At 39.3% G+C, this 19895-nt stretch overlaps 2 protein-coding genes across 20 annotated transcripts in view; one reads left to right on the forward strand and one right to left on the reverse strand.

Moving 5' to 3' along the window:
- Positions 1–2292: 2292 nt before the first annotated feature.
- LOC131312506 (protein WHAT'S THIS FACTOR 1 homolog, chloroplastic) overlaps positions 2293–19895 on the reverse strand; it is a 50406-nt gene continuing 32803 nt past the window's right edge. For 2 of the 18 annotated variants that reach the window (XM_058340314.1, XM_058340317.1), the window contains exons 2-4: positions 5248–5346; positions 4114–4183; positions 2293–3940 (exon numbers count right to left, since the gene is read on the reverse strand). In XM_058340314.1, coding sequence (XP_058196297.1) covers positions 2484–3923 — 1440 coding nt within the window. In that variant the 5' untranslated portion in view covers positions 3924–3940; positions 4114–4183; positions 5248–5346 and the 3' untranslated portion in view covers positions 2293–2483. Of the gene's footprint in view, positions 3941–4113; positions 4184–4736; positions 4927–5021; positions 5116–5238; positions 5347–5654; positions 6436–6490; positions 6667–19895 lie in introns of those variants that run through there. The other 16 variants (XM_058340307.1, XM_058340319.1, XM_058340306.1 and 13 more) reach the window with 16 other exon arrangements.
- On the forward strand, positions 7592–19759 carry LOC131312504 (la-related protein 1A). Of its 2 annotated transcripts, none has more exons than XM_058340300.1 (14): positions 7592–8160; positions 9462–10014; positions 10176–10344; positions 10725–10815; positions 11085–11156; positions 11996–12408; positions 13188–13257; positions 14650–14757; positions 15149–15459; positions 15937–16080; positions 16361–16424; positions 16696–16841; positions 17030–17134; positions 19219–19759. In XM_058340300.1, exons 1-14 carry the CDS (start codon positions 7891–7893, stop codon positions 19364–19366), a joined length of 2664 nt encoding a protein of 887 aa, XP_058196283.1. In that variant the 5' UTR covers positions 7592–7890; the 3' UTR covers positions 19367–19759. The 2 variants fall into 2 exon arrangements, with proteins under 2 accessions (XP_058196283.1, XP_058196284.1); XM_058340301.1 differs by having other exon boundaries at positions 7614–8160; positions 16696–16852; positions 19219–19263.

Consider the following 19895-nt stretch of genomic DNA (forward strand, 5'->3'; position numbering starts at 1 on the left):
CTAATCAGTTGGAAACTAACTCTACTTGCCAAGTAGGATTTCTAGCCAAGAAATATGATTTAAAGATTTTATCTAACTCGTAAGGAAAATATACAAATGCTTTTATAAGTATACTTGTCTTTAGAAAAATGACTAGATTACTCGGCGTGAAAGATATAATTTTATAAGTCTCAAATCTAATTATGACGGATTATTAAAATTAAGAAGAAATTTTTAGTAGCAAATCCAAGTAATTAAAATAAAATTTAAATATTTAACGAAATTTTTATTTACCAAAAATCAGGGTTGTTACAATTTGACTTGAATCTTTCACTTTATTCGTTTTGCCAAGTAGGTGTTCTATTTAAAAATTCAGATCGATAAAAATACTCATAGCTATTTGATCGATGAACATCTTTTTTTTGGGTAAATTAAGATTTTATTACCAAACAGAGGAGTTACCAAGCCTACCTCTGAACAAAGCATACAAACCAGGGAAGGAATAAGGGTAAGGAACATGCTCTCCACCCTAACAACAAATGAACAAAAGCAACTTTAACCTAGAAAATACCCTTTGCACAAAGAGGAAGAGAAACTAAATGTAGTAACAAGTCAAGCCCTGTCAAAGACCTAGTTAGGAATATTCCAATTCCAAACAGTACATAAAGCCAAATTCACATAAGTCAAGGGGCTCATTCCAGATTTTCAAATAAGTACTTAAAAAATAAGGATCTATTTTCAAATTTAAAAATAATAGGTTTACAAAAATAATTTTTTTAATTTTTTTTGCAGGGTTTGATAGATCTCATTGAAATCTATCAAGAAAGAATTATATGCATATTTTTATTTTATTTTAGTAAGCTTATTATTTTTAAGCTTGAAAGTTACAAAAAATGCCTCTCCATGATCTAGCACAAGCTTTGATGTCAATACAGATTTGAACATTTTACCTTTTAGTTTATTTTTAAAATCGTTTTAGCATTTTTTTTTAAGACAACTGTGTTATCGATATCCAATCAAATTCAATTTTTATACCGAATATCTACCCGGAGAGATGACAACAATCAAGCGGCTTCTTATTAGATCAAATAAATTGGGCTTTCTCACCGAGTAGAACCACTACCTTTTGACGAGAAAATGTTCTCCTTGGTTCATTCGGATTTGATTGGCTGGATAGTTGCAGCTGGAGTCCTCACTGAGGGAAAACAGGGATTGTCATTAATTTTGTTCCTTTTATTGCTTATATATGAATGATTATTCCTAATTGTGTGTGTTGATGCGATTTGCTTCATGAAAAGTAGTGTAGTACTTAAACAGTTAAACTGGTTGGGATCCAGCACTTTTTTTTCTTCCCAAAATGTGGGGTTATAAACTTATATCTCTGTGTGATTAATTACTTATATCTCTATCTATGTTATAAACATTTTGCATGTTGTTGTGCAATTTTTTCGGAAAAGAGCTATGGGAATTAAGACGGATTATTTAGAAAAAAATAACGGGGTCAACTTTTAATTTGCATAATTTCGTATGGGTGGTTGGAGCAGGGGCGGAGCCAGAATTTTGGATAAGTGGGGTCGAAAATTTAAACTATGCATGATTCACTTTTTCTAGTTGCTAATTGAAAGGAACAATTAGATTAACAAGTTAATCGAAAAGTAGATATCCATTAATAACAATGTAGCTTCGATTCACAATTGACCTCGACGACTTTTCATACTTTGGAAACGATGGATGAAACTATTTTAATCTCTAATGTTTTGAAACAACAAAAGACAGAGCACTAATCCCAGAAACGAACGAAATTAGGGCAAAATTAGAGATTGATTTGGGATGAGAGAGAGATGAAGAAGAGTTAGAGAAGTATCTGTTTGGAAATGAAGAACACATCTCTCCAAGAAACTTAGGTTTTTTTAGCAAGAACGAATGAAAAGCTGTTCACGTTTTGGGAATTTTGTGGGTGGAAATTCAATTTTGACTCATCTTTTTCCTAAGTACAAAACCCTTGGTGGCTGGGGCAAAAAATGAATTTTAAAATGAGATCAAAAAATTAAAAATGAGGTAAAATTTATACATATCCCTAAGAAAATTTGGGAGGCAGTGGGGTCGGCTGCCTCCCCTTGACTCAGTGTGCCTCTGCCCCTGAGTTGGAGGAACTTCAATTGGGTTTACTTTATACGTATGATGATGAGATGATATGAAGTAGCTAATAAGAGCATATCTGAAAAGTTGAACTAAGCACAAAACACATATCGGTCTACTTTTAGCATGCTAATGTCTAGCTATCAAAATGTAGCAGACACGAAAGGCGGTGGGTCATGTTTATACTTTGCATCTCGACTTGACTTGTAACACCAATAAATTTGGGTACATTAAGAAATAAAACGTTGCAGTTCGTATGTAACACAACTAGAGTGGCATTTTACAACTGCACATTTCCCTCATATTTATAACACAGAATGATTATCCCTTTTGCCGAGGTTTAAGCACATGGGAGTGGAAGTTACTTACCACGGTTGCAAATCCCTTTTACCATCAGCAGCTTCGACACTCCAGTACTCTTGCTTCTTCTCTGGGCTTAACAAGTAGTCACCCTCATCGTCGTCGTCATCACTGCCACCATCGTTATCATCATCGCTGTCAGATTCAAACAGGTTATCTAAGCCATCATCATAATCATCATCGACATCATCAGGTTCGCTAGCAACACCATTACCAACATCATCATCCCTAAAGCCACCATTTCTCCACTCTCGCCTCAACCGCTTCCCTTCTATAACCAACTCCATTAATTGATCTTTTATAACCGAAGTTTCATCCTTCTGTGTGAGTGCACCCTTATCATTGTAGCACTCAACCAAAAACACAGAGTCCCTCTGTCCTTTCAAACTCACATAGAACAATTCTGGGTGCCTCACTAGCATCCCCCGCAACTTGTTCGGCAGCCCAAACTCCTTCCTAAAATGCGTCAGGTGATCGACCAAAGTCCTCTTCTCAACAGTCATTCCTAAGACCTCCCTCACCACAGCACAAGCCCTCTTCTCTGCCTTGATGGACTCCTTCACTAATTCAACCGCGGTAGTTTTATAAGGGCACACACTGGGCAGTTCTTCAAACTTGATCAGAAATTCACGATGAGGTCTTTTCAAGTTCAGCCCCTTTCGGAGTCTCAAATGCTTGAATTTCAGTGGTCTATCTACAATCAGCCCGGATTTAGCTTCAGGAGCAGGTAAAGCGTAAGCTAGATGTGGGTCCCATGAAACAAGCTCCAGCGCACGGCCATAGGAGGTGTCAACAGTCTTGAACTTGTCTGGGTGGTGGTTGCAGAGTTTGGATCGGAAATTAGGAGGCATGCCAAGGTCGGGGGCAAGGTGAACAAGCTTTGACAAGACAATTCGTCGGTGGGAGGAGAGCATGAGAAGTTTTTGGAGCTTCCCACTCAAGCTTTCGGACATGGCTGATTTGAGATGGGATTCTTGAGTTGCAAGAGCAGCTGCAGCTGGGGTAAGACGGACACAGAGCTGACAATAGGGTTTTGTTGCATTAAATGGAATGGGAGCCGTTGGGATTGTGAAGAGTTCAAAGATGGTAGGGTATCGACGGATCATAGTCATGAGGGAACGTTGCTTTTCTAGGGATAGATAGGAGCGGCATTTGGAGAGAATGTGGAGTGGCATGTAATGTTTTGGTTTCGAAAGAAGTAGAGTTTTCAGTTTTTGTACAAATCGAATTTTGTTTTGCCTCACCACATGACTGTCCAGCAAACGATCACGAACTATTTTGGGAGCTGAATGACCTGCTGAAATACGTAGACTTCTCCAGTTCCTCTTTTTTCTATGATTTCTAAAAACGGTGTTGGATGTCCATAGAGACACAGGTGGGACGAACTGGGACTTCAGGGGTATAATCACTCTATTTTGAGATGAAAAAGACACTGCAATTGCCATTTTCAGCCTTGTTGAACCTGCACAAAGTGAATGTAGTGAGGGAGAAGAGGGAATATCAAATATGGCACCACCTCTCTTCCTCAAAGTAGAATAGACAAGATAAATCTACCAAGGCTACTTCTGAGCATCCCCAACAAAGAAGTTTACAAAAGTTACAGCAGGCAAAAGGATAAATGTGGGATGGTCTGACTTGCTATATCTCCATCATTAACGACTATATTGGGGGATCGGTGTTGGAAGCAATCACCATTGTTGCTAATCTGTATAGAGACAAAAAAGAACCAATTTATGTTGATTGTACGACACACAGTGACATTTCATGCTTGAACATCAAGTGCAATTGTGTTGCACATTCAAACAGCTCACGAGCACAAGCGGAAGGCGAGTTCTTTCTTTAACTAAAAAGAGCATGCACAGGGGAACGCTTGTAATCTATAAAGGAAGCAAAAGCAGTAAGCAGCAAGTCCAGAATATGGCTAATATTAAGAATAGCAAATTAGAACCGAAAACTTTTTTATTTGATTTCTTCAAAGTGAAGTTCAGGTCAGTGATTAAATGTATTCAACAGAGCTGACAGTACAAGTTAATCCAAGTTTTGGTTCAATGAAAAATCCCACACAAGGACAACCAAAAAGAGGAAGCTCAGAGAGAGAGGACAAAACCAGGTCACGTATGTGGTTGTTTTATCCTGTCAAGGGTTATGGGAAATTCTAACAAAGTTAGACTCCTCCAAGAAGAAGAATGCTCCCGGTATAAATGAACAAAGTTGCTTGTGCAAATAAGAAAACTGAAAATCGAAAGGAAAATAAGTACCCAGTAAACAGACAGTTGAACTCTCAGCACTATGGGTCCGACGACAATGGTTGAATGACGATTCTGAAGTCCTGAACTTCCTGCTTATTCTTTATTTTAGATGGAAGCGGTAAAAACTACCTGTAGGATGAAGATCATGAAGGGCAGAGCATAAGCAATATCGATATTCCATTTCAATGTTCAAGACATCCTGGAGTTTTCATGCATTGACAACTTTAGACTCCCTCCGATAATTGTAACAGCAAGCATAAACGAAACTGAAGATGGAAGAAATTGTCATTCCACCTTTTTTGTCTAGTTTATGATCAAGTGCTCACAAATGCATTGCTTTAAGCCTCAACCTAATGTTGTAAACTATTCTTCAAATGGATTCCAGTAGCTACACTAACAGACATGGTAGTTTAGTCTAATTAGGTATTTTAAATATTCCAATATATGCACACAGTAAAGTGCAAAAAATAAAAATAAAATGCAACTCTATATTTGAAGGTGAAAGACTAACGGCATTTACCTTAGCGCATCCTCCATCCACCTAAGCACACCTATCACATACAATTGCCTCTGGTATCACTTAAAGGCCTTACAGAACCTATATCCTGAGCTTGTGAACCTGCCAAACATCAAGCAAGGAGTCAGTACAAGTTTCACAATCATGATTAATTTAACAAACGGTCAGGAGGAAAACCAAAGGTGTCAAAAACTTAAGGTAGAGATGGCCATTTACCAAAAGAAAATTCATGAGCTAGAATAATGGAAACATATTTTGAACAAATTCAGGCAACATGACAAGTGATACGAAGCAACTGCCAAGTTTGCTTTTTGGGTAGCATTACATAATACTCATTTTGCTCTTGAGAGCCTATAGCTACTTTCTTTGGCTCCCCATACAAAAAGATATCGCACTTTAGAAAATATTACCTTATGTAAAAGAGTGTATGCTGCATATTGGTAGCACTCGAGGTGGCAGGTCATTGTGCATAGAATTAAAGCAATAGGAACCAAGTGCGCCCAAATGATGGGGATAATATGCAGTAAAATTAGAGAGGACTATATCACAAACGTGTTAAGAGGTGATATTTCCAATTATACCCAGTCAGGTATAATTGGAAGTTCATCAGAAATTCTATAGAAGATGTCAGTAACAACACTTGAGATTTTTGACGAACACATGGTAGGCATACCAGTAATGACAGTATCCTTTAGTGGTGCAGCCGAGCCGAGCTTGTTGTGTTCGAGCTCAGCTCGGTTGTAAACGAGCCAAGCCCAGTTAATTTACTTAACGAGCCTCTTTAAGAGCCGAGCCTACATGTACGAGCTGAGCTTTTGCAAGCCGAGCCGACATTTTGAGTGTTGAGATCAGCTTGTTACTAAACAAACTGAGCCGAGCCTTAACGAGCTGAGCCACGAGTTGCTCGCGAGCAGCCCGTTCGTTTGCAGCCCTAGAACTGTATCGTCTCATGGGAAAGGGAACCCAACAAAGTTATAGAGTTCCAGTACTCACTACATACATATTTCATAATACGTGTTCTCGATAACTCGATTCGACTAGAGTCAATTGTTGTTTAGAAAATCGGTTACTAAAAAACGTTCCCAACAAAATGTTGACTTCTTAGGATTTTATTTCGCCAAGCCTCGATTCCAGGTACTACTGCTTGATCGAGCTATGGGAATTGGTGGAACAATCATATCGGAGAAAAGATTGTAGGAACAAAAAAAAATAAAAAAAACAAAGAAGAAGAAGACAAGCTCCTTACATACAAGTACATCTCTTTACACAAGCGAGGAAGTAGAGAGGGGGCGGCGGGGCGCAAGGTGGGATGGTGGGGGTGAGGTGGTGGACTGATCGGAGAATGGTATTGTTCCGGTGTGTCAGAGATGGGAGTTTCCTGGAGGATAAAATTATCTGAATGGAGCTTTAAAACGGGGTGAAGTTCGGATTTTGATTTTTTGCCCCGTGTCTAAACAAAGGTTACAATGGTCTTTCTAGAATTTCAGGAAATGAAAAGAAAAATACTTTTTTTTTATCCGCAAAAGAAAAATACTACTACTACTACTAATAATTGTTAAGATCCATTTATGAGTCCCATGTGAAAAATCCAAACCATTTGTTAATTTTAAAATAATTTTTTGAGTGTCCTACAAAAAAAACACCGAAATTATTATTCTCTCCGTCTGAATTTAATAGTCCCTCGTTCAATCCTAACCGAATAAAAAATGAATTATATTTTTAAATTAGTATTGAATTTTATATCCAATATGAATCTTATTTGATAGATTTCAATTAATTCCGTAAGATAATATTTTTAAAATTAGATCTTAATTAGTTCTATAAGATAATATTTTTAAAATTATATAAAATATTATAAATTACTATAAAAATACGAAATATAATCTATTAAAAAGTGGTATAAATTCTTAAAAAGAATTATTAAATCCGGACGGAAGGAGTCCTGGTAAATTGGATATTGTCCAAGTTTCAATCTAAACAAAGGTCCATGTCAAAAAAAAAAAAAATCTAAACAAAGGTTAAAGGGTGCCGTCCGCAACTTGTCAAAAAGCGCACACTTCCTTCCCTCTCTCTCTAGAGAAAGAGAGATTTTTCGGTGCCGAGCGAGTATATTTTATGTGATATTCGTTCGGCGCATTTGAGCCGTTCGATACATTTTTGGATGGTTCGGATATTTCTTCTCATCTTAAACACTTTCTTTTTCTAAATTTGAGCCGTTCAAAAATAAAATAGACAGTTTGGATGCGCAAGCAGGCACCACATGGAACCCGCTCCGCACTGAATTTTTTTTCCTGTCTGTAATACGGAGTACTAGTAGTAAAAAAAGAAAAACCCTAGCAGTCACGACTCCGGACTCACTAGTCGGTCCACTACTTCCCAGTTCCTCCTCCTCTCTCTCTCTCTCTCATCAAAGTGAAAACCTTCTCTCTCTCTCTCTCTCTCTCTCTCTCTCTCTCTCTCTCTCTCTCCTGTGCCCGCAAATCCACAGCCTCCACACCATCTTTCTTACAGACTCATTCTAACGATGTCCTTTCCACGCAGAATCACCCTCCCGCCACTCTAAACCCTTTCTCGGTGCTCCATTCTGAATCGAGCAGTCCTATATACAGGCGATTGATTGATTGATTGGTGAGGGTCGTGGTTGGAATGGTGGTTGCAGAGAATGAAGCTAGTAGTAGCGGGGATGAGGTGAGTGGACCCAAGTCCCCATGGAAGACTCCACCCGCCTTGGTTGATCCCAGAACGGCGCCGTCGCTGCCTCCTCCTCCTGATTCTCCGGTTATGGGCGCGGATTCCTGGCCGGCTCTCTCCGGAGCCCAGCGCCCCAAGAACTCCGAAACTACCGCAACAAAGCTGCCGCCGCCGCCACAGCCACTTGATACTGTCGCTCCGGGAGCCACCGTACTGCTTTCGCCTGTTAGTCAATTTTTCCTCTCTCTCTCTCTCTCTCTCTCTCCCTCCCTCTCCCTCCCCTCTATTGACCGAGCTTAATGGAAAAAAAAGATTCATGTAGCCGAACCCAATTGATTGGGACTTAAGGCTTGATTTGATTTGGTCTCTCTCCTCCCTGTTCGTGTCTTTAAACATAGACATTGTTAGGCATAGTTTCCCAAAAGAAAGACAACCTTGTCTTTGTATTTTGTCATTATTTAAATTTTGTTCGTATTTACTAGTTTTGCGGGGCAAGTTTTTTTTTTGCTAGTTATTGGCTCGTCCCGATGGAACTCATAGAAGAAATAAAAAATAAAAAAAAATTTATGACTTTTACGCAAATATTTTTAGAAATATCCAAGAAAAAGTAAAAAAAGTTTGAGATGATTCAATAATACACAAAAGCTTGACTCAAAACTAATAACTATGAAATTCTTTTGAATAAGGACAAAAAAAAGTCAAGTTTATGTTTGGAAAACTAGGCCTTAGATGTTTGTTAGTTGTAGTCAGTGAGGTTTGAACATGTACGAGCATGTAATTGCTGTCCACCACTCGGCTACCACTTGCTTGCTGATGACAAAGTGGATAGGCAGTGGTGGAATCGGTGGTGACACCCGAAAATATCCTTAAAGACTAAAAAAGTGTACAGTGTTCTAAAGTTAACCATTCATAAGACCAGAAGAAAAGTATACATTTTTTTTCAAAGTTTAGTTGTCTCTCTGCGTAGAAAGGAAATATTTTAACGAGCTTATCAGACTGGAGCTCGACTTTCTTTCAAATCCCGAAAATCACCCAGGATTGGTTCTAAACACGATTTCAAAGAAATATCTCTAAAGAATCATTTGTTTTGGAATTGGACTAAGAGGGGGACTATTTTTCTACCTGTGGACACTAAGAGAGTGTTTTTGTGCAGATTTTTAGTTTTTGTATTTTGGGACATGGGGGTGGCAGGTGCCATTCCCCTTACTAATTGCCTCCGTCCCTCTACATAAGTTTAAACTCTTGGCTCTCGGCATTCACTTGATGCTTTGAAGTGTGTGTTTTAATCCAAGTTAATCGAGGTGCTTTAGCTTTTGTGAGATGGAACTCATGAAAGCTTCATTTTAAGCTAGACAGGGTTTTACTTGTGGAAGCCAGATTGTTATGAGTAGCTTAGACTAATTTTAATTTAGTTGTATCGCTTTTGAAGTTCTGATTTTACAAACGTCAACTATTTTGAGGACCTTAATTTTACATTACTTTTATTAACGGTGTGTCTTCTGTCATATCTTTCGGTGGTTTTCTAGGGATCCGGAGTGCAGCAAAAATCGCATGGGCCAGGGAGCCCTAATCCAACACATAAGCACTCGCCATCACGTCATCAAAAAGCAGGCTCCAAGCGTAATCAAAATGTTGCACCTCCTTTTGGTGCACCCTTGCATTACCATCAACCACCGATACCTCCTGTTTTTCATGGTATGGTTCCTGTGCCGCACATACCAGTTCCTGGTTATGCTTATCAGCCATACCCTGTACCCTATCCAAGCATTGAAGCTAATGCGGTGAAGTGTGGTTCTGAGGCATCTATGCAAATTACTGTTCCACCGGCTAATACTATAGATGCAAATAGAAGCCTTAAGCCTCCATCTCAAGGTGATTCGAATGCTTTTGTTGCCAATTTTCCTAACAGAAGGCCTAATATGCAAGAACCTGGTGGGCATTTTAATACTTCGTGGCATAATCAACGAGCTTTTGGTTCTGGAGACGGTATGGTTGTACAAAACATTGGGCCAAGGGCTTTCATAAGGCCTCCATTTTTTAGTCCAGCACCGGGCTTCATTGGTGGACCAAGTTTTCCCGGTAATAATGTGGTATTAAGTTGCAGTACTCGATGAACAAATTTTGTGCCTTCTTTATTAACTAATAATTATAAGATGACTTGCATTTCTTATCATGCATTTCTGTTTCTTTTGTATTGTTACTCTATTTGTTGCTTACATTTACGATACGATACGACACAGGTCCTCCTGGATCCATATACTGGCTTCCTGCTGCACCTCCAAGCCCTATTAGGCTACCTCATCCTCCTCGCTTTTTTCCACATCCTTTGAATACCATGCCTTCTACTCTACCCCCAGAGACATTAGCTTTAAGAGCCAACATATTGAAGCAAATTGAGTATTATTTCAGGTGAGTCATAATCAAAAATTGTTTTCTAGGTGTTGCTATTTAATCATTTCTAGCAGGAGCTAGACTGCGGTCTATACTTCCATGCAAACCTTTATGCTCATTTCTTTAACAGCAATGTAAACAGCCTATTAATTAAATCTATATTTACATCTTGAACATCGAAAGGCTCCGGTGTGGTGTCTTTAATGGGCTCCAAAGATTCCATCCTTGGTGGCGAGGGGTGTTCTTGACTTGAAGACTCTTAATGATAATAGGAAACAATGGTCCATATCGATCTGCCATTGGACATTCCTTAAATTGTTTTTAGTAGGCCAAAGTTTAGTTACTATATGTGTTCTATAAATTTAGTTTGGTGAATTGGTCGAATTTTGTTCTGGCAGTGACGAAAATCTGGAGAATGATCGTTACTTAATTTCTTTGATGGATAACAAAGGTTGGGTTCCGATATCCAAAATTGCTGACTTTAAAAGGGTAAGGTTTGATTGAATTCTGCTTTATTCGTATGAGAATGCTGTCTCCTCTCTCCCCCCCCCCCCCCCCCCCCCATCTTCTCCTTGTCTCTAATTCACTAAACGCACCATAAATTTTGATATGGCTGGACATGACTCTAATTTCACTAAACACACCCTCGTTTGCAATATGGCTTGATATGGAGTTACTTAAACATGTCCTGGCAGATCTTGGCAGACAGACTGTAAATTGTTAAGCTTATCATGTTATCTAATGAGAATGAGATGCAGGTGAAGAAAATGAGTACGGACATTCCATTTATCCTCGATGCTTTGCAGAATTCCTGTGTCATTGAAGTGCAGGTTAGATATCCAATGTTTTTCTTTGGTATGTTGTGCTTGCCCAACACCCCCCCCCCCCCCCCGCCCCCCCCCCCCCCCCCCAAACCCCTCTCTCTCTCTCTCTCTCTCTCTCTCTATATATATATATATATATATATATTATTATGTGCATATGTCTGAAAGTCAATGTCTATGGTCTGAAGGGCCAGACCTATGACAGCAAATGTTATAGGTCGAAGGTTGTTGGGCTGGAGTGGGTTAATCGAGGTACACGTGGGGGGTTATAAGAGGGTGGACAAAAAGGTGTTTATAGCCATGTGAGGTCTAAGATTTAGGTTTGAGGGTTCAGAGGTCTGATATGTGGGGTTCCATATCATGCGACCTCGGGAGTCGCACGAATGTCAGGGTAGGAGATGTACGGTCTTTTCAGCCTTAGGTTTCAGAGGGTTGGTATGATACGGAAACCGATCAAGCTGAGCTCTTGGTCAGCATATCTCTCTCCTTCTAAGACCGGTCTGAAGGAGGCTCAAGCCTGCAGACTATTCCTTGGATTCAATTCTCCATGCCACATTCCTCTTTCGGTTCCCGAGTCACCTGAGCCCTGCCTCAGCTCAAGTGTAGGCTTCCGACCTCAAGAGCGGTCGTCCTTCAGGGAGGGCTGTCCTTCAGCTATGACGACTTTCACTCCTAAGGTCTCCTCTGTTCTTCAACCCTAGAGATTTGGGCCGTGGACCCACAGTGATCATTCTGCTTCACATGAGTTAACTTATTATACTGCTTCTGCCACTCTGCTTCTCATGCTCTGCCTTCTTGCTCGCAAAGCCCTTCTTTTTCCTGATTTGGGTGTGCTATTCTTCTAGGGTAATATGATACGAAGGCATGATGAGTGGGCAAAGTGGATTCCAGCTGTGGTGGAGCAGAATTTGCCCTCGGCTGCTCATCAGCCCTTGGGACAACCTGCAGAGGAGGCAGTTGTTTCTTTAAAGAATGACTTTGATGAGAAGCCAGCAGATAATGAGAATTTGGTGCAGCATTTATCAGGTGGTGTAGGACAGATTCGACGGAATACGGAGAAGGCTCGGTTTGACAGTGTAAAAGCTAGATTTGTTCACCATGGAAAAATTGAAATGGAAACAGAGGACATGCAATCAGATTTGGCTGTACAGAATCTGGGTGGCCTATCCAATGATTTCGCAAACACATTCATGCTTGATGAAGAGCTGGAACAGGAGCATAAAACAATTAAAAAGGATCATCTTTCATCAATAAGAAGGTATTACATGCTTCTGTAGACGCTTGACACCCTTACACCCGTTGAGTTACAATCTCTCTTGTGGTGTTTGTCTGTAAAAGTGATTAATCAAAGGGGTGATGTGCTTGCCCAAAGTGGTGTCATATTTTGGTATTATCTTATGGGTGCGTGTAAATTTTAATAAAATTGGCCTCCCCACACCCCGGCCCCCTGTTCTCATACTTCCATTTCAAATGGGATGAACACACAAGGAGAAGAGGATTCCGGGGAAGGGAAGCCAACCATGGTTATGTTCTTTTTTGCTAAACAAAGTCTTAATTGTCACCTCTTGGATTTGGCCTGAAGCCAGAGGGGTGCAGGGGTTGGCCGTGGCCCCCCTCAACGTTTTGGAAATTCTTTTTATTGCATCTCTATTTACAAATATTCTTCAAAAAAAACATGGCATGACTCTACTTGTCTCGTATTACTCAAGCTACTTTTCATTTGGATAATTTCATATCGCTTACATCCATAATCATCATATTTAAAAAGCTAACCTCTCTTTTTCTTGGCTTCACTTACCTTGGCCACCCCACTTTACAAATCCTGGTTTTGTCTCTGGATGACGTCACTTTCCACCAATAAATCAGATAGCCTTCCTTTTTTATAGATTATTCTTAAGCAAATCAGGAGAGTAGCTATTAAGAAAAACTGAGTCTTAGTGTTGTTGATCTTTTAGTTTAGTTACCTGTTCCACTCTTGATGATTTACTAATTTGTACTCACTGTTCCTTCATATCTGGATCATATTAATGCCCAAAGGATTGATGACGAAGATGACGAGATGATTGTTACCGATCAGGCTGTGGAAAGGCTTATGATTGTCACCCAGGTGAGGCTGTTTTTCATTTTTTGTTTGTTTTTCATATCTTCTTGCTATGTTTTATTCTTAAAACTGGTGTAATCTTTGATGTGTTGACTCGAATTGTTTCTATATTCTTTTAGGATATGGTTTGTTTATGCTCTTCATGCATCTTGGGACCAGACAATTATTTAATTAATTATAAAATCATAATGTGTTAATTTTTCGGGGCAAATAATATAACTCTACAACTAGGTGTGGAGTCCCGACATCCTCATTGCAGGTTCAGGGCTTGGGATAGAGGATAAGGAACGTGGTGCGATTAGTGACTAAAAGTTTGGGTTCCAAATAGATTGAAGTAATGATAGGACATAACTTTAACCTGCCCTTTATAGATGATTTTCCTTAGAAGATATTAATTAACCACAATATTTTTGCATTTCTCAGCCAGGAGGAAAGGGGTATACCTATTCATTTAAACTCCTAATGGATGAATACTCAATGGGAGTTTTGAAAGGGTCAAACCCACCACGCAGTCCATATGGTCTAGAGTGTGTACTCGATGGCTGAATACTTAATTGGAGTTGAAGGGTGAAACCGACCACACAATTGAGTCTAGTCTAACCACTGATCTACTCACTTTAAGTGCTCATGCCCAATGGGGGAGGAGTACAAGACTTGCACATTTTTTTGCTCTTCTTTACAAGAGGAAAGGGATGTTTGTACCTTTATCATTCTGGGAGGTGGAGGATATTAGCTGTTGCATACCTAAAGATCTCACACGATTTGGGATTGATGCTTGATATTTCAAGATACTCATCTTGTTGGTAAGAAACCGAAGATTTATTCAGGGATCTTATATGTTTGTACGTTTGTAGATGAAACCAAACCTGGTTTACATTTCCAAATTTCGTAGAGAGAAAGATCATTTTCTAGGGATGGAGGTAGGGAGAGAGAGAGAGAGTTAAAGAGATATAATCAAAGGATTCTAGATAGAGCAGATTTTGGAGACCAGTTTTTGGGGAGACTGTCTGTAAATAACTCGAATACAGCCATCCTACCCTCCTCCTGCTGTCTACATGGGGTCTCTACCGCTGAATGGGCCATATTGGGAACCTTTCTTTTTACTGCTTCCAGGAGCAGACATTTCCCCGAAAAAGGTTGAAAACAGCTTCATGTTTGTCAGCTTTGCTTAGCAGCAGATCAGGTTCCTGCCATCTTGTGGCTTAGTTGTGCTAAAGATATTCGAATGACTGTAAAGAGAATTTTCTGCCCATGAGGTTTCTTGTTTCCCTTTTGTTTCTATATTTCTTGCAATAAGTACTTAGTTTTTAACTTTTTATCCTACTAGCTAACTTTTTTTTTTTTTTGCTTTCTCATTATGTCTCTTTGATGACTAACAGCCCTTTCTTTGCTATGCAGAACAACACTGAAACTGGTGAAGGATGCGGAAATGGTTTAAACAAGTCAAACTCTATATCCAATGAGCTTGCTTCCACTATAAATGACGGCCTTTACTTCTATGAGCAGGTCGAGGCCTTTTGCTCACTTTCCTAGTTCTCAGCCTCGTTTTTCTCGTGTCCCTTCCTGAAAATTCTTGAATAAGCCCTATTAGATTGTTCTAACTCATCTAAAAGCTTAAGCTGCTAGAGAGAGGGTAACTTAATTATTCATACCCTTAACACGCCCCCTCATGTGTAGTCAAGCTTTTCTCCATAAGCGGGCTAAACACATCCAACTATTTAATAATCATCTAGGCAGTGAGGTTGAACACATGATCTATTGCCTGCACTGATACCATATTAGATTGTTGACCACCAACTCACCTAAAATTTTAAGCTGCTAAAGAGAGGTGTACCTTCACCATTTATACCTGTAACAAACCCTGTAGAAATGACCCTAGTTTATTCGCTATTGCCAGGAATTGAAAGCTAAGCGATCTAACCGTAGGAAAAACAAATCAAGCAGTGAGAGTAGAGATGGGAACTCCAGCACTGCCTTGACAACGATAAATTCAAAGGCTAGTGACCATGCAAGTGGCTGTGAAGGGCCTGAAAGCACTAATACCAGAAGGAAGCAAAATAAAGGCTTTTCCAAGCTTCAGCAACGGTTATTCTCTGGGAACTTTAGAAATCATGGAACTTGCCGCAATTCTCCTGGCTTAATATCAGAGAGTCCACCTAGTTCTTCAGTTGGTTATTTCTTTGATTCTACGCCCCCTGAAAGCCACAGGTAAGTACAAAGTAGTAATTTCTCTGTTGTGTGTCGTGGATCAAGTCGTGCAACTACCACTGCATGTTCATTATTTTGAAAAAATCGTATTTTGGTATGAGCACATAAACTTGAGCTTTGGGGTTCAAAAGGCAGGGATGGAATACGCAAAGTACTAAAAGTATACTCCCTCCGCTCCCTTTTGTTAATCACTTTTTCAAAAACGTGCAAAATCAGGAGGATGAAAATAAAATATATTTGCGTGATTTTTTTTAAAAAAATTCTTCTTGCACCAATTAAAAGATCTAATTGAGCTCTTTTGACTTGTGCGTAAAACTTCAAAAAATCAGCCAATGAAGTACACTTTTTTGTCCTAAAAAATGTATGTTTTTCAAAAAGGATTTACGAAGGGAACGGAGGAAGTATTATCTTAAGTTTCTTGACTAGTTTATTCTTCTCTTACCCCGGTAGTTCATAGCTGAATCACAAACTTTGCAGCTTGAGGTCTTCAAAGTTGAGCGCTTCACCTCATGGAAATTTCACGGCCGACAGTCCACCTGTTGGTTCTGCGCCGAAGCCATTTCCACCATTTCAGCATCCAAGTCATCAGCTGCTAGAAGAAAATGGTTTCAAACAGCAAAAGTAAGGAAATTTCTATATTTTTTTAAGTATTGATCTAGTGGTCGTGTTTGTCATATGTTTACTGAAATTGTTTAAAAAATTGGCCAATTTTCGCGTGATCCATTGAAACTATCTGTTAGTGTTGAAGTTCTTAATACACATTGACCACTGTTAGCGTGCGTGTGTGTCACCATGACCATGGTTGTTTGCACGACTGCGTGGTTCTAAACCATGTTGTATGTCTGTGTGGAGTTATTTTCTTCATAATAGTTTATATGCTTGATCTTCATCTGTCATTCAGGTATAAGAAATTTCACAAGCGGTGCCTCAGTGATCGAAAGAAATTGGGAATCGGTTGCAGTGAGGTTATTCTCCAAATTCTCTTTCAGTTTGTGTTAGTTTCAATACTTTGCTCGTTTATGTCATTATTTTATTGGTCTCTCTCTCTCATGTGCATGGATGTGGCTCTCTTTCGATTGATCGATCGATCGAGAAAATAACGTACATATTACGTACATGTGCATGGATGTGAATCTGTGTGTGTGTGCGCGCGCGTGCGTGTCATAGTTGTATGTTACACAACCTTGTCTGAACTCTATTGTTATCCAAGTGTCATTTTTCCTCTCTACCATGCAGGAAATGAACACACTGTATCGGTTTTGGTCGTATTTCCTTAGAGAAATGTTTGTCCTTTCTATGTACGATGAATTTCGGAAATTGGCACAAGAAGATGCAGCTGCAAATTATAACTATGGACTAGAGTGTCTATTCAGATTTTATAGGTATCATAACGGTACCTTTCTTTTTAAGTTAGAATTTTGTCTATTACTTTTTAGGTTATACCTTTGGAGTTTTCATCGTTTGTTGAAACTATCACATCTTTATCATGTGATAGTTGAAGTATGATTACGTTTTTCCTATATTAATTGAACATATATGTGTTGCTAAGGCAGTTTGCTTATCATTTCAGTTATGGATTGGAGAACGAATTCAGGGAGGAGGTCTATGAGGATTTTGAACAGCTGACCCTTGACTTCTACAGTAAAGGAAATCTTTATGGCCTCGAAAAATACTGGTAACTGAACTTTTTGTTTCTCCCTCTTTTCAATCCATCTAGTACGGATTCGAAATTAGGTTGGATGTGTGAAGAAAAATCTCACATCACCTGGGTACCAAAGTAATATGAAGTATATAAGCGTGAGGGCACCCTCACTTCAAGAGCTAGCTTTTGGGGTTGAGTTCTATCCAAGATTGCGTAACAGGCTGCTCTAAGTCTGAGCAGGATGAACAGGCGTTTAATGGATAATTTTAAAACTTCTATGTTTTGCACTGCAAGATTAACTTTGGAATAGGTTAGAAAGACAAAATAACACTTTGTTGACAAATGATATGTTCGGCAAACTGGAGTCATGAATATGACTTAGTACGGAAATAAAAAATTTACTAAGTAATAAGCATTTAATCTGGGCAACTGATAAATGGTCTTTCCTACACTATGAAGCATGGGCACACTTATGGTATATGGGTGTGCTACATTATGGGTTCAACGATGGGGAAAACCCTAGAAAAGCCCATTATTATTTTTTGAACGGCCCATTATGGGTGGGCCAGGTTACGTTGATAATTTATTTTTCGATTCTTCATATTGTATCACATGTATTTTGAAAAGTGAACAAAATTTAGCAACGAAGGCAATGAGTACTTCATCTTGATCTAGGATTCTAGATTATATAAAAGCTCCAGTGTTCATCTGCCACTTTTGGCATGGTCTGATCCGTTTCTCCAGAATTTGAAGTAAATATGCCAAGAAAAATGGCTGGGCTTCAATGTGGGAAACAAATCTAGAGCCAATCTTGTTGGTTTTGGTTTTTTGTTTTCCTTTGGAGCATTAAACTTACTGCTAGTGAGAAATGTAAAGAAAAATGGTTGGGCTTTGGGAGCTTTGTGCAGTAGCTTTGTGAGCTTTTCAATATCAGGGTATGTTGTCACATTTGGGTTGGAAGGCTAGGACCCACCCAAGCAGCGATCTACCGATCCCCGAGAAAGAGAATGAAGAGGATCTCGATAATCTGACAGTTGCTCAGAAAGCTTTTGTTTCCTTCCTTTTCTTTCCCTATAGCAACTTCTTGTGCACTCCGCAGGTTAAAGATTCATAGCCAGCTCTTATGACTCGTGAAAGCTTTTAACCTTCATAAAGGTGCTGTAGCAAATTTCAGTTGAAGAACAGAATAGGTTCCGGCTTTGAAATCATGCGACCAAAACCTTCAGAAATCAACCCTAAAACTGACTCCATTTTATTTTAAACCCCTAAAACCTGGCTTTACCTCTTAGTTCCGTCCGGTACTTTGCATTTTGCCATAGCTCTCAATAAATCTGTTTGTAGGAGGCAGTCTAACTCCAAGTTTTTAAAGCTGATCTTCATCTTCTGGCCCATGATTGTGTTAGTTGGCTTATGAGTTTTATGATGCCTTAGTTAAATAGATATGCCTCTAGTATTGAAATCATACATACTTATTGGCACATGCCAGTCAGTTTCCTGGAAGGACTCCCTTTACATAGCTTAAGTAAGGATGTCATAGATCCCGATTGAATCTTGATGATCTGAACCGTTTAATGTGATCAGAACGTGATTTCAAGGGTCGCCGCAAGAAATCAGCAAAAAATATGACTGGGAATTGTTTGATCTTAGTAGTTTTCATTGAACGGTTCAATTAAAAATTGCTTAAAACAAGCACTTCCCTGGCATATTTTTTGCTGATTTCTCGCAAGACCCCTTAAAAATCATGTTTTGCATACATTGAATGGTTCAGATTATTGAAATTTGATCGAGACCTGAGTCCTTACATAAGGTCCTTAAAAGAAGCTTCCTGTGGCACATGCAATCATTTAGGTTGGCAATGTTAACCGAGGACGAGATTTTATTCACATTTAATAGGAGGAAGGAGTTTGTTGCTAAACTTCTATGGCCCGCATAATGTTTTTTCAAGAGTTCGTAATTTGGGTGCAAAGAACTCTCAACTCTTGTGGTTTTCTTCATTGTGTCGTGCCAGCAGCCCATCAGTCAGGATTAGTGTTAATGAGTTTTGATGCTGATGTTTGTGATTTCCAACATTGTTTTGGCATTGTGGTTAAATTGGTTGACTTTACAATTTGTCACAGGGCATTCCATCATTATCGAACAGCTCGCGGTCAAAAAGCACCTGTGAAGAGACATCCAGAATTGGATAGGTTGCTGAGGGAAGAATATAGGAGCTTGGACGACTTTCGCCGTGCCAGAGGAAAGACTAATGAGGTGAAAGAGGATTGACCTTTACCCAGCCTGGATGCCTCTCTTTCCTAGCTGCTATTTGGTGATATGATGCCCCAATTTTGGAAACAAAACGGATCTAACAACTTATAGAGGAGCGAGCTCGAGTTGGCGGCCTAATTTTTGTGTGGACGCTAAGAATAAGTTTGTGTATGTGTAAGCATGAGGTTAGATGATCTCCATGAGGGCTGCTGGCTGGTATTTTTTTGGCTTTGTTTTGCGGAGTTGTCTGCTTGGGGAGGGCATCATTTCTGGTTTGCTCCTGGTTGTAACTTGTATATAGGGATAGTTTGAAAAAAAAAAAACAGGAAAAAAAAACAAAAAACAAAAAAAAAAGTCTGAAAACCTGTAATTTGAAATGAGTGAGACAATAAGATGTTGAATTTTTTTGAAGTGTCCCAATTTTCTTAATCATGTTACGCTTCCATTGTTTGTAGAGTTATTATACGTTACTGGTGTTTGCCTTTTGAGTAGGGGTGTCTTGTGGGTTAGCCGAATCGCCCACGAACCCACCCGAGGTAAGGTATGA

This window comes from Rhododendron vialii, chromosome 13a, assembly GCF_030253575.1.
Source record: "Rhododendron vialii isolate Sample 1 chromosome 13a, ASM3025357v1".
Taxonomy (NCBI): Eukaryota; Viridiplantae; Streptophyta; class Magnoliopsida; order Ericales; family Ericaceae; genus Rhododendron; species Rhododendron vialii.

Coding starts and splice junctions, on each gene's coding strand:
- LOC131312504 (XM_058340300.1), top strand. CDS start 7,891: ATGGTGGTTGCAGAGAATGAAGCTAGTAGTAGCGGGGATGAGGTGAGT. Junction 15,460..15,936: donor ACGCCCCCTGAAAGCCACAG/GTAAGTACAAAG, acceptor CAAACTTTGCAG/CTTGAGGTCTTCAAAGTTGA. Junction 16,081..16,360: donor AATGGTTTCAAACAGCAAAA/GTAAGGAAATTT, acceptor TCTGTCATTCAG/GTATAAGAAATTTCACAAGC.